Genomic DNA, 14,760 nt, shown 5'->3' with positions numbered 1-14,760 from the left:
GGAATGTCGACAGCAGATGAAGGGGAGCCAAAGGCCAGATGCTTTCATCCAAAGAAGGGAAAGAGAATGTAGATTGGTCTGAAGATGTGAGGAGCCTTTTGCATCCAAGAGACCAAAGCAAAATTCAGCACTCGGCCTGGAGAGCCCCTCCACTGCCCTCAACACTCTGGGGCCCCTAGCCTCGGTCCTCACCAACACAGCCTTCACCACACCCCAAGACTGCAGTGCATCTGTGCTCCCCACTGCATTCCTAGACCAGAGACCCCACAGCCTCTGGGGCTCCCATGCTCACTGCCAGCTCCAGTCTCCACCCAGCCCACCGTGCTGTGCCTCCCGCCACACCTGACACCACCGTGGGCCCCAGAGCAGCTATTTAAGGGCCAAGAACCCATGAGTGGGTGGTTGTGTAAAAGCAATAGAAGCGATTCTTTGAAAGACCAACAGCTCAAGTTCATCAGCTGCAGGAAGGAAGCCAAGCCTGGTTTTGCATCCCCTTCTCTGGGTCTTCAGATGAGCGGGCAGGTGGGCAGGTCCCACCACAGCTGGGACTGCTTCACAGATCTCTCTTGCTGCAACTCCAGTAAAAATGGTGATCTATGGAGAGCAACCAAGGAGTCATGTATTGAGAGGAATCTTGACCAAAACTCTCCGTGAATACCAGGTATCCTACACTTTAAATGGGCAGCAGCGGGTTTACATGTCCCTCTGGCCCTTGTTGGTCTCACTGCAGGTCTCCAAAGCCTTGATGCCTAGTCGTCCACAGCTTGGAGGAACTGACAGGCCCCACGGTACAGTTCACCGTTTCCCAGTACAGTAACTGTACTCCATTACTAATGCATCTCTACTCATCAAGTGATCACTCCTGCAAAAAGGTTGGATGATTTGGGCAGAAAACTTCCAAGATTGTGACTGTTGTGACCTCACAGAGAAGCCAGGGAGAGAGTTATTGGTTGCCAGGGAGCACGTGGCCCTCACCCTTTCCCACTGATGGTTCCCTTTGGCACCACAGGTAGGAATTTTGCTCCTGCTAGCCCAGAACTGAGTCCGCAAGCGTGCAACCCAGCCTGGGATGTCGACTTCAGCTTTTGGGGCCTTACCTGTGACTCTCCCATAAATCATGTTCCCTTCTCAGCTTCCAGAGTCACCACTCAGACCCGCTGGTACTTTGTTTAGATGTTATAAATGTGACGAGCAGACACGCCGGATCTCAAGTGAAGATGTGGGCTAGGTGTTGTTGTTGATCATTTTTACCGTGGGTTATGTTTTCTTATCTCTAACTCTGCAACAGTTATATTTGGATAAGGATAGTCTTCACCTGCTGCCATCCATCCCTACACAAACAGGCTTTGAAACACTCTGTAGCTTATTTTGTGTTGTCTTTTGTAGTTGATGTTTTAATGAGGGTTAGGAAACTTCAGTGCAAGATGGAATGAACAATCATTGTTACTGTAATAACAACAGTAACGTAGCTACAGAAAGTCAAGTCCCCACCACATGCCGGGCTGCTGCACTTCCGAGTGCTTTATAAACACTGTTGGGCTTGTTTTTCACAGCAGCACTGAGAAGTCAATCCTTCTACGCCTGTTTTACAGATAAGACTAGTTTGGGGCTCAAACTCAAAGAAACCCACCAAGGAAGGAGCAGAGTAGATTGGGGATCTGATGATCCTTTAGGCCAGTTTGGAGTCCTTGTGGCCCTCCTTGGTTTCACTGCAGGTCTCCAAACCCTGGATGCCTGAGCCTCCACAGCTCAGAGAAACTGGCAGGCCCCGAGGTACAGTTCACCCTTTCCCAGCAGCTCAGCTCACCCACAGGGCCAAGGACCCCCCAAAAGAGGACAGTGGGAGTGAACTGCTGGAATAGCTCACAGCCCAAAAGCCAGATTCTCCAGCATGGTTCATAGCTACATTATAAGCCATTGTATTCCTTTACAGTAAGTAGACCTTTTCCTTTTATCAGCCATTTTTGGATCAACATACTTGTATGATGTAGTCATTTAACAGACTCAGAATTAACCCCTTACCAGGCCTGACAATGCTCAGATCAGGTAGTCATTGACATTTTTTAAAAATGGTTTCAAGTGTTCCTCAAGTAAACTCAAAATGGTTTAGAGATATTTGACCAGATTATCCCAGTGCTGAGACTGACAGATGCTCTTGTAAACACCCTTCACCCTTCTCCACTGTCTGGATATAATTAAATAAGTTACAGCAAGTCTCCTTTACTTCCCTTGTGTTCCCTTTACAGAATAGAGGTAATTCTCCAAATACAGAATGATTTTAAGGATTGTACAGGAGTTCATTCCATCTCTAAAGTTAAGCACCCAGAATTATTTCATAATTCATTTTCACAGCACCCCTGTGTTCAGATTGAAATATCTCATTTACTCCAGGTCCCACAAACCAGAGAACACCCAGGCCCTCATCTGAAGGACTCTAGTCAACCAGTGCGTGTTTACAGTCGCTGAGGGGGAAAGAATAAGGGTCAAATTGCTCTATTTAATACAATGTGTAATACAGTGTCTTCCACTGAAAGGGAACTGACCCTGGCAGTAGCTGATGAAAATTGGAATCTGCATTCTGATTCCAGATGTAAAAATAATGTGAGATATTAACTTTACATCTAAAAAAATAAGTTAAACTCCTTATCCAAATTACTTGGGAAATACAATATTCTGATGAGAAGAGATGCCATTATACACCCTATGAAAATTTCAAATGTTGAAAGATTGTCAACATCTTTACAGGTACCACATTAAAACTATACTGCTGGTGTTTTTCCTTGTTAATTTGCAGGGCACTTGTAGATCTGTAGACCTCAGGGTCATTGATGTGTATGGCTTATGGTTGAAAATTCTCTAGAGGAAAGCATTTAGTTACTTGGCTTTGGTTCATTTGAGTTACAAATAAGTCAGAGTAGACTTCTATGTATTCCTTTCTTGATGAGATGCAACTTTCAACCGAGAGGGAAACTGGCACTGATTTCTCAGTGGTAACCCTTGTTCTCTGTGTCTTTTCTGGATACAACAGTTCTGTGGAAACAAATCATTGAACGCAATGGAGGAGTCCTCACCAGTGCCTTGAATGTCAGCTGCCTGGCGAAGGTCACTGACGGCTTCACCCAAGGACATATAGTCAAAGTGGTTAAAGCTGTGCTCACAGATCAGAGAATCCGGCGGCAAATTCATAAACCTCTCACTGCAGTTGAGTTTATTACCGCAATAACCAGCATGGATCCGGTGTACAAAGAGGAAGAAGAGAGCTTTAAGGTAAATGGAACACCCTGATGACCAAATCTTAGCAGCAAACACTCCTCACACTGCCTCCTCCCTCTGGAGTTCCATGGGTTTCATGAATTAGCACTCTGCCATATACAATGACATTTGGAAACCTAAAATTTTGGATGACAAAATCTTTGGGGTTTTGGCATTAAAGCATGTGTCTTCCAAATTTCAGGAAAATCATGGTGTGTGGCCTTATATATTAACAGCCAAATTGCAGAATTGAGTAGCAACTTCAAAACCATTGGATTCACATAGGCACATATACTTATTTTGGTTTTTAATTCCTATTTGGTATTATGGAATAAGTTTTGCATAGAGAAATCATTCCCCAAATAGGATAGTTCAAGCCAGTGCTGTTTGGGGCCCATAATTGTCATGGAACACTTTGTTTTTTAGTTTCAGTTCATTTGCAATAGGAAGCCACAAGATAACTCATCAAAATTTAGTTTCCGATGTTTGAATACATTCTGACCTATTCGCAGAAATTTCTGGATCTGAAGGAAACTTTGAGAATTATTTCTTCCAACACCCTCTCTTATAGGAGGAGTGCCCAGGCCAGTGGGCACTCCTCAAACTCTGCTTGCTCTCCTTTAAGCCAAAATAAATACAGTGGTGTTGTCTTTCTGAAGGAAGTTTTCCCTGGCCAACTCCAAAGGTAAGAGACGATTATATGCATCAATTGAAGGCCACCACAGTATTGGCTGTGCAGTCACCAGAAGGGGCATTGAAATTCTCATCTGAGCCCATCTCTGGGAGCCTGCTTCACATCAGGAAAATCTCTCTCTGCGACACATCACTTCTCCAGCAAATCTAAAACTATGATTCCTTCCTGGTTTGCCCCTAATTCTTCAGTGAAGCATTAGAAAGGTGACAAATAGTTACAATAATGATTTCAGCAATAATGGTCTAGCACAGGAGTTGGCAATCTTTTTCCATAAAGGTCCAGATAGTAAGTATTTTAGGCTTTGAGAGCCATGCAGTCTCTATCACAGGTATTCAGTTGTGCATCAGAGTACAAAAGCATCCATACACAATACAGAAATGAATGTGTATGGCTGGGTTCCAATAAAACTTTATTTGCAAAAACAGACAACAGGCCAAATTTGGCCCATCGGCCATATTTTGCTGACCCCTGCTCTAGCAAGGCTGAAAAAAAGATTTAACTCTAGCTGAGTGTTTACCAAGCATTTGAATTATTAACATATTCTCATTAACTGTTTAAACCTGTTCATAATTGCTGATATTATCCTCTTCAAATGATACATCATATTCTTTTCCGAAATTCCCAATTTTTTTCTCCTTTCTAAAATACTAATTTTCCTCCTTATTTTGAGAAGTTAGATGATAGGGTATGGAAGCCTATCCTTTCTCATGGCTGAGCCTTTAACTTTCCAAACTAATCTCTAGAAGTTTTTCTATCTATAGGTACTTCAGGTAGATCATACTATTCAAGAAAAGGAATTACTACCCTTTTATGACCTGGGATGAGAATGCATATGCTTCACACATCCATTCTTGGTGTATTTGTTTGCTCTATTCATTTTCAAAAGAAACTGCATCATTTTCCCACCATTCCCCTTTCCACCCAATCCCTTTGTGCTTCCATTACAGCACCAGTGCTTGGCCCTGTGCCTGGCCCCAAGTAGATGCTTAATAAATTTGTTTAGGGACACGTTAATTAAACACATGGATAGATGGAATGACACCCTCACACTCTCCTGAATAATGTGATACCATTGCTGTGGTTCCTGCTAATGAGGCAAACCCTGAGAAATTTCCCCTCGTTGTGCTTCTGACAACGTTATCTCAGATGAAGACCCTGCAGATTCTCCAAGCACATTCTACCCTGCTCCACAGACATGATGGCGAGAATATGTATGAAAACGATGATAGTAAGTCTAATAATGTTAGCTAACACTTATTGACTACTTATTATATGCCAGCCACTGTACTGACTCATTTAGACTCGTAACACCCTGTTTTGCACACGAGGAAACTGAGATATGGAAAGTCATGGTAGACTGGATAATGGCCCCTCAAGGACGTCTGCATCCTCGTCCCTGGAACCTGAAAATAAGTGAGGTTCCACGGCAGAGGGATCCTCATCCCTGGAACCTGAAAATAAGTGAGGTTCCACAGCAGAGGCAGTATAAGGCTGCAGATGGAGTAAGCCTGCTAGTCAGCTGACCTGAAGATAGATTATCCTGAATTACCCTGGCGAGTCCAGTGTAATCATGAAAAGCAGAAGAGGGAGTTGGAAGAGAGAACCAGAGAGAGCAGTCTGAGAAGGCATGTTGGTACTCCAGGCAGCCCAGCGTTGCTATCCAAAGGTGGAGCAGGGGCCACAAGCCAGAAAAGCAGGTGATTTCTGAGAGCTGCAAAAGGCAAGGGAAAGATTCTCACCTGGAGCCTCCAGAAAGGGACACGGCACTGCAGACACCTCGATTGTCACCCAGTGAGGCCCGTTCCCGGTTTCTGACCTACAACCCTGTGAAATCATAAATGTGTGGTTTTAAGCCACCATGTTTCTGGAAATTTGCTGCAGCAGCAATAAAATAAACAATACAAAAGGCAAGTAAAGTAACAACTAGAAAGTAGCAGAGCTGAAATTCATACCTTTCCCAAAGCCAACTTCATTAACTATATTCTATACTGGGTCTCGGTAAATTAGGAGTTCATCGCCTTAAGTACATGGCCACGTCACCTTATGTTAAAAACAGAGCCAAGGCGAAGAGGAGGAGGAGGGAATCCCCCAGTGCCACTAACAGAGAGGTACATCTCAAAGACAAGAACAACTACATGAGCTAATGCATGGGTAGCCTAGGGGTGTATAAGATCCAAACAGTAAGGCAAGGGGAGGCCTGTGAGAGACAGAACGCTGGAACTGCACGAAGCTGGGACACTTTATAGATTGCCATGAGGAAGTATCAAGGAACTTGTGATCTTCTCCAGGATCTAGGTGGGGAATAAAAGTGGCCCATAAGAAATCAAAATCCAAGCTACACCATGCACATCAAATTTCCAAATCTGTACTACCTCCATAGTCCCAGAATCTCAAGTTGAAATATTAATATAATTTTTAAAAATGATATGGTATCATTAAAACCCCTGAAGTCACATCAAAAGCAAAATTAAAAACCACTCTGTATGGAAATTTAGCCAAGTCAGGGTACATAGGATTCCTACAGGAAATACCAGCCTTGCTGAAGATGAGTTCATAATAAAAAATTATGAGCCACAAGCAATAATCTACCCCAAGGACAGTCAGCAAATGCAAATAACAGAATAGCACTACCAAGAATCTGAGATAAAAGGACATTCCGAAAGAGACTACAAAATAAGTATGTTTAAATTAAAGACCAGAAACATTAGGGAGGAAAAACAGGCAAATTTGAAAAAGAACCAAATAGAACTTTTGATAGTGAAAAAATATATATAGTCATTAAAATTAAAAACTCAGTGAATCGAGGCAGGCAGATCACCTGAGGTCGGAAGTTCAAGACCAGCCTGACCAACATGGAGAAACTCCGTCTCTACTGAAAATACAAAATGAGCCGGGCGTGGTGGCACATGCCTGTAATCCCAGCTACTTGGGAGGCTGAGGCAGTAGAATCGCTTGGACCCAGGAGGCGGAGGTTGCAGCGAGCCGAGATCGTGCCATTGCGCTCCAGCCTGGGCAACAAGAGCAAAACTCTGTCTCAAAAATATATAAATAAATAAATAAATCAGTGAATAAATATCTGTGGATTTGACAAAACTAAAGAGAAAAAACAAAAGAACTGAAAAAGGGAGCAAAGAAAATTGCCTAGAATGCAGCATAGAGAAAAATAAAGGATAGAAATCAAAGAGAGTTTAAGAGTTGGCTGAACATGGTGGCTCATGCCTGTCATCCCAGCACTTTGGGAGGCCAAGGCAGATCGCTTGAGGTCAGGAGTTCGAGACCAACCTGGCCAACATGGCAAAACCCTGTCTCTACTAAAAATACAAAAATTAGCCAGGCGTGGTGGTACACACGTGTAGTCCCAGGCTGAGGCAGGAGAATCCTTGAACCTGGGAGATGGAGGTTGCAGTGAACCAAGATCGTGCCATTGCACTCCAGCCTGGGTGACAGAACAAGACTCTGTCTCAAAAACAAAAACAAAAAGAACGGTTTGTGAAAGATAAAATAATGCCTGCTTCTTTTATGACTGGATCTTTGATATCCCTAATATCACCAGGAAGCATTAAGGAAAGCATCAATCAAAACATCATTATAAGACTTGGTTCTGTATATGAGTTTAGAGGATCTTACAGAAGCAACTGTAGGACTGCTATGGAGGAAAGAATAAGGAGAGAGAGACAGAGCCCAAAACAAAACTTCGCACTCTAAATGAATCTTGGCCAGGCATGGTGGCTCACGCCTGTAATCCCAGCACTTTGGGAGGCCAAGGCAGGTGGATCACTTGAGGTCATGAGTTCGAGACCAGCCTGAACAACATGGCAAAACCCCATCTCTACTAAAAATACAAAAATTAGCCAGGTGCGGTGATGCGTGCCCGAGCCAGACGCCATAAAACACACACACACACACACACACACACACAAAATCTGAAAATCAAAATTCGAAAACATTTTAGGAAATCTAGTGCTAAATACAATCTGACAAAATATTTAAATTAATACAATTAATATGTTCAAAAAAATAAATGAGAGTATGACTTCCATTAGAAATGTACAGAACATTTTGGGGGAAAAAATGAAATGAGAAGAGATAATTATGAAAAAATGTCACAGAAAGAAAGCTTAGAGAGTCAGAAACTGAGGTCTGAATTGCAGAGAAAAAGAAAGCTTAGAAATTTAAAATATGGTAATCAGTATAAAGTGGCAAAGGAAATGAAAGAGGTATGAACTCTAAACTAAACATGGTCAAAGAGCAATCTGTGGACCGGAAGATGGTCCTGGGGAGCACCCCCTGGTAGTCAGTACAGAAAAACAATAAGGTAAAATCCATAAAAGTATAAAGATCCATCAAAGGTGGGTTGAAGACGCTGACCTTCATTAATGGAAGTTCTAGAAGAAAAGAATACAATAAGTGTCAGAGGAACAACTGTTTAAAGACATTATTACTGAGAATTTTCCTGAATTAAAGATAGATTGAAAATAAACTCCAAGTGAAATAATTTATTAACTAATAAACTCCTAGTAACCAGCAGAACAAATCAAATAAATCTATACCTAGATATATTATTGGCAACTTAAGAACAAGATTAAAAGCCAGTCTTAAAAGCTACCAGATTACCTACCAAGAAACAATTGGGAAATCAGACATCTCTTTAACAACCATAGGTGCCAGAAGATAGCGAAATAATATCTACAAAGTGCTAAGGAAAAACAACTGTCTGCCTAATATTTGTATCCAGCTAAACTGGCATACAAGAGACAGGAGAAAAGAGACATTTTAAGACATATGAAGCCGGGCACCATGGCTCACGCTTGTAATCCCTACACTTGGGGAGGCTGAGGCAGGCAGATCACTTGATGTCAGCAGTTCGAGACCAGCCTGGCCAACATGGTGAAACCCTGTCTCTACTAAAAATACAAAAATTAGCCAGGCGTGTTGGCGCACGCCTGTAATCCCAGCTACTCAGGAGGCTGAGGCAGGGGAATCACTTGAATGAGGGAGGCAGAGGTTGCAGTGAGCTGAGATCGCACCCTTGCACCCTAGCCTCGGCGACAGAGCGAGACTCAGTCTCAGGAAGAAAAAAAAAAAAAAAACAGATGTACAAAGACTGAGAGAATTTCCCACTTACAGCACTTCAGAGAGCAATTTAGCCATATCAAGTAAAATGGAAGATGTTCATTCCCTACAACCCCAGGAGTTCTATTTCTATCTCTGTGCCCTAAAGAAGTTCTCTCACATAGGTACAAGGAGATGTGTAAAAATTGTGAACTTCAGCATTCTTCATAATAACCAAAAATTCAGATGTCATATATCCATTACTAGAACAATTGATAAATAACACGTAATATAATCCTGCAATGAAATATTGCTATTATAAAGTTTATAAACCCAAATGTTTCTTAGGTTTCAAATAAAATGCAAAGGTTGAGAAAAATGCCATTGTGGGGCCAGTTACAATCACTAAGTTCTTGGTTGGTATTTGGGCTTCATTATTTCTACCGTGGTTTCAACAGCACCTCCCCCGGAGTAGTTGAATGACCGTCCATTGTTCATTGAACATGCCCACATGTGAACCATGAGCACCCTTCACATTCCCGAGAAAACCCAACCCCAGGACACAGTAGGATGCCCGGAAAATAGGCGACTTTGTTGAGAAGGATTGCTGGTTAGATTTAGCCTGTGATTCTCTGAAATTGTTAACTCCCTGAGTTAACAAATTATGCAGAAATACAGGTTGAAGTTTCAAATCATGCAGAAAAACAGGCTGGAAAACCCACTGAGAAAGAGGTTGTATTAAGCATACCTTAAATGCCCAAAGTACAATGGCTGCTTGCCCCTTCCTGCTTAGCAGGCTTTTCTTTATTTTTAAGAGTATTGCGGTGAATTGGTATCATTCTGACCTTTTCCGAAACTTTTATTGTATTTCAGAACTGGTATGCCAAAACCCCTCTGGGTAAAAAACGAGCCTTGGCGATAACAGGAGGCAGCACAGAAAAGGCAAAGGACAAAGGGAAAAGGAAAGAAAAGAAAGAGAAAAAGGCAAAAAAGAAAAAGTAATGCCTTTCTGAAGAACCATGCTTGAGTCTCTCTGGGATGGAGAGGACCCCAACTCGCCAATGAAAAGATTCACCATTGCCCGCCTGAGGAAGCCCTTAGGGGAAGGAACTTAGCAGTTTGCAGGTGAGCTGATGCCGCAAACCTGCTAACCACTGCGTGTGCTGTTACGCCTTTCCCAGGCTGGACACCTAGCTGGGTGTTCATCACAACTTTCCATAGCTTTAATCCACGCCAAGTTTGTATATAACTGAAATTCACTCTTGACGCCCTCCACAGTCTTTCCAAGTTGGACTCTTCCTGTCATCAGTACTAGCTGTCAAATTTAAAATGTGACAGTTAAAGAATATTCTGGTTTGACAATTAGTAAGCAATGAGTGTATCATCAGTACACTAGCTTTTTATTAATGGATGTACACTGTATAGTATCTTGCATCTATTTTAATAAATTAATTCTTTGCTCTAGTAATAGATTTTATATAATGAAATAAAGCTGTTGTCCTTGAACTGACTCGGTAATTTGGTTGCTGGAACTAAAACAGGATCTTACAAATGAACTGTTTCAACATCCTAATTTTGAAGTTGAGATAGCTGAAGTCCAGGTCCCACTGCTAATATTGGGGCCTGGACATCATCAGCCCCGCCTAGTCCTCGTTGGAAGGACTGAAAACTTGTCAGGCCAATGACTGGATGAAAAACCATGGCATAAAAATGGGGTAAATGCAGAGAAGAGAAAGCCTATATGAAGAAATAAAACAGGGTAAACAAGAAAAAGATTAAAGAGTTGGGAAAGCTCAAAAGAGAAATTTAAATTGTGTGAGGATGTGAAAGGTTATTGGTGGAAGATAGCAAGTAACCCACTTCTAAATTGTGGTAAGAACACAATCAGAGGAAGTAGACTTCAACTGAGATGGGATGGATTTAACTTGAATTTTAAGAATACCCTGTCTGACAGTTTGGGGTTAGACCACAGAAATTCATAAAATCTCACACTGCATAGACCACGTCAGGCATCCAAGTTTTACCAGGATTCCCAGTGACTTGGATCATCAATGACCAAGAAGGTTCATGGTTCCCAGGTGTCTTCTGACCACCAGCACACCCCCTAGCCTGTGTCTGTACACAGCAGACTGACACAAATTGGGACAGACAGAGACAGTCACAGGCTGATGTGCCCTGGACAGTTCCGCACTCCCCATGAAGTCATCCTCCTCCTGAGTGTCCTCTTGAACAAACTGCTGCCTTCAGGGTGCCCTCCACTGATTTGCCTTCTCATTACCAAAGGTGCCCCAATTTCCACAGACTACCCTTACCCACTTCAGACTATGTCTAGCCAAAGCCCAGGGTGGGCTGAGAAACGGCAGACTCCCCGACCCTAACATCCCAGAGTGATTTCACATTCATGTCTCCAAGATGGTTCTGCCAAGATCCTTTCACATGTCATGAGACCCCACTTATGGCCCAAGAAGAGAACATCAGGGCTCTAGGATTTGATGTCCATTGCAAAGTAACGAGATCTGCACCGCAAAGAAATGAAACGTATGAGGGTAAAAGTAAACCATTTTTTAAAATACCATTTCACTTGATCTTAGTTTCATGACAAGCACGCTTTTTCAGAACTCATAAAAACCTGTGCAGGTACCATTTAATAAACAATAATGGAGTGATGGAAACTTGATACATATGCTTTAGAGCACCATCCAATAGAACTTTCTGCAATGATGGAAAGTTCTAGATCTGTGATCTCCCAGTAGGAGTCACACTAATCTACCAGGCTACTAAGCACTCAAAATGTGACTGGTGCAACTGAAGAACTGAATTTTTAATTTTATTCAATGTTCATTTCCATTTAAATAGCCACACGTGGCTGGTGTGACTGGTGTATTGGGCAGGATGGCATCAGAGTAACTTAAGTTTAAAAATTGGTAAAGATATCTAAATATCCTTTCTACATGCTCACTTCCTTTTTCCCAGCACACTAACATGGAGATGTGATTTCCAGGGCCTCACTCAGCCTTTTCCCAAAGGATGGCTTCCTGCCCTGCCCAATGCTAGGTTTGTGCTCTACTTCCACAATGTAAGAATTAAAGAAAGAGGAAAGAAACATGAAAAGCAGCTCAACAGTCAAAGACAGGTTGATTTTGGAGAATAAACCTGAGTGGGGCTTCTGGCTGAGTTAGGTCAGAGGCATTCTCTCTTACAGACCAAGAGTATTTCAAGGTTTAGGGCAGGAGAGCTTATCACAGGCTTGGAATGTTTCTGTGTCTTTTTGTCCCGCTTATCTGGGAGGGAGAGTTGTGTGTCTGTTCCCATACATCTTCTGCAGCTGCAGGCATACCCACCGAGTCTGCTTTTAGCTTCCCTATCTTAGTGCTAAGGGAAAGGAATGTACCTAAAGGGAAAGGAATGTACTTATTAGGGTCCATTGTTTTACTGGGTCCCGTTGTATGAGTGTAAAGTTTGTTGGTTACCCAAGAGACTTTCCCCCCACCCTCTGTGCCCGAGCTGTCTTATATGGGTGTTACTCTCTACTCTTTCTGGCTGCTTGCAGTTAGAAGAGAAGTGATATCCTAGAAATGCAAGAGGCTAGAAAGGGAACTGAACTGTCTGAGATGTCGGTGCTCCTGCCCTGTCACACGTGGGGCCATGAGCTCTGTCTGAAATCTTGGCTAGTGTCAGCCAGCCCCGCCTCTCAGCCAAAGATGCACACACTTTTCTGCTGCCCATGGATCAGAGGACCCTTTGTCTGTCACTGCAAAGTCCACCAGAGCCAACACGCCATAGCTCAGCACATGCTGGTATTGACATCACAGCCTGCTGCTTTGTATGTGAGTGGATGTGGAGAGGGGGTGTAGATACGCTTAGATACACTCACACACATACTCATATTCTGCATGTTTTACACAAATGGTAACATGCCATTAGAACATATATGCTGTTAAAGCTTCTTGCTGTTTTTGCTTAATTCTGTAACTTGAATATTGTTCTATATCAGCACATACAGACGGCCCTCATTTTGTATTCTCTCCATACTACCCCACTTTATAGATACACCATCATTTATTTAATCAGTCCACTCTGACAGATATTTAGATTATTTCCACCCTTCTGCTAGTCCATACTTGCTATAATAAGTGCCTTTACATAGTCTTCATGGGTGTATACCAAAAAAAAAAATTATGTAGGATTAATTCCTAGAAGGAAAATTACTGGGCCAAATTACCTCTGAGTCTTTCATTTGGGTAGCTATTGACAGACTGTCCTGTAAAGAGGCACTGGTCACACCAACTCTGCAGGCAGAGGATGACCTACTCCTTGTCATCCACGGAGTAGGTCAACAAACTGTGAGCCTATTCACCATCCATGCTGAAAACCCAGAGTCCTCCTGGAAGGTTAGACCGCCATGCCCTGGAACTCCCACTTTTATCTCACAGGGAGAGGAAGCACGGCAGCCCTGTGGGAGGAAATGGGAGGAAGGCGATGGCGGGGCTGGACCGGCGGAGGGACCGGCGGAGGGACCTGAGGACTCCTCAGACCTCTGCTAAGGCCTCAGCTGCCCTGGGCCATTATGTGACAATTAGCTCCTCTTGAGCACGTTCTGAAGTGGAGGGGACAGTAATTAATACCATTAACCCTCATTAAGGGAGCATTCTGCGGGATGGAATCTGATTAAAGTGCAATTTGAGCTCTCAGGTGGCTCTGCATTTAGGAATAAGTAGGTCCCAGGTCCACAACCAATGCCAGGGCATGCTGAAAAGATGCTCCTGAGACGGAGACTGTCGGAGCTTCACCAAACAGCTTCAGAGACAGCAAATGGAAAACGCCCTGATGCTGAAGAATCTATGTTTGAGACCCTTTTAAAACACATAGCCACATTTAATACAAAGGCCGTAATTGTGGTAGGTGGTCACAGGGCTGTTTCACAGGAGTGACATGATTTTTAGCCTCTAATGATACTATGGAACCCAAGCCATGGCGTAAGTGGCTTGTCCTGTCCTTGAAAGTCTTAAGACTTGAATTGGAGAGAAGCATGCAGTCATGCTAAACGAACCCAAGGAGACAAAGCCTGTGGGTTGTAAACCAAGCTGGCAGCCGCCCAAGCAACGGGATGTGGGAAAGCAAAAGGACATTGGCCCAAAATGTGTGTGTGAAGGCACCTGAAACCTCCACCACTAGAATCATTCATTCGTCAATGCAGGGTCGCCCCCCTAACAATTCTGCTGCGTTCAAATTCACAGTTGCAGCACAGCAGTGGTTTTTTGGCTCATGCCACCGAGCACTCTCTGTGTGCTGTGCACAGTGCTAGGGGCTGAGGATGCAGGAGTGAGCTGCTTTGCAGTCTAAGGGGGAAGGACACATTAAGAAAATGGACATACAAATAAATGTGCAAGGCCAGATCCATGCAATGAACATGAGGAAGAGAAAACCCTGCCTAGGCTGAGGGATCAGGAGTTTCATCCCAGGACACAGGGATGAAAAGGCTTCATCCCTGCAAGAACCCTTTTCTGATGGAGAATCTGAGAGTTCGTGACGAAGTGGCAGGTCTCTCTGATTCTTTGGCTCTTCTTAACGGCTGCACCTACCGCCTATATAATCACCCAAGATAGTGTGTTCAAGGTCCCTGGCACAGAGGTACAATCAGTAAGTGTTTATTGCTTTATAGATATTCAGTGAGTTTCTCACGTTGAGCTTTGGGGAGGCAACTGGGAACCCAGGAGTGCGGGGTAGGTTCTGGCCTCTCCACTGCATACTGGTTTTGTTGT

General features: G+C 43.2%; 1 protein-coding gene across 3 annotated transcripts in view; it reads left to right on the top strand.

The window, feature by feature from the left end:
- The window catches only part of IQCA1 (IQ motif containing with AAA domain 1), a 164,053-nt gene extending 153,545 nt beyond the window's left edge, over nucleotides 1–10,508 (top strand). For all 3 annotated transcript variants that reach the window (XM_021924179.2, XM_009183394.3, XM_003908124.4), the window contains 2 exons: nucleotides 3,029–3,267; nucleotides 9,872–10,508. In XM_021924179.2, coding sequence (XP_021779871.1) covers nucleotides 3,029–3,267; nucleotides 9,872–10,000 — 368 coding nt within the window. In that variant the 3' untranslated portion in view covers nucleotides 10,001–10,508. The remainder of the gene's footprint in view (nucleotides 1–3,028; nucleotides 3,268–9,871) is intronic.
- Nucleotides 10,509–14,760: the final 4,252 nt, after the last annotated feature.

Source organism: Papio anubis, chromosome 10 (genome assembly GCF_008728515.1).
Source record: "Papio anubis isolate 15944 chromosome 10, Panubis1.0, whole genome shotgun sequence".
NCBI classification, from domain to species: Eukaryota; Metazoa; Chordata; class Mammalia; order Primates; family Cercopithecidae; genus Papio; species Papio anubis.
This window is presented reverse-complemented; position numbering and strand designations above follow the sequence as displayed.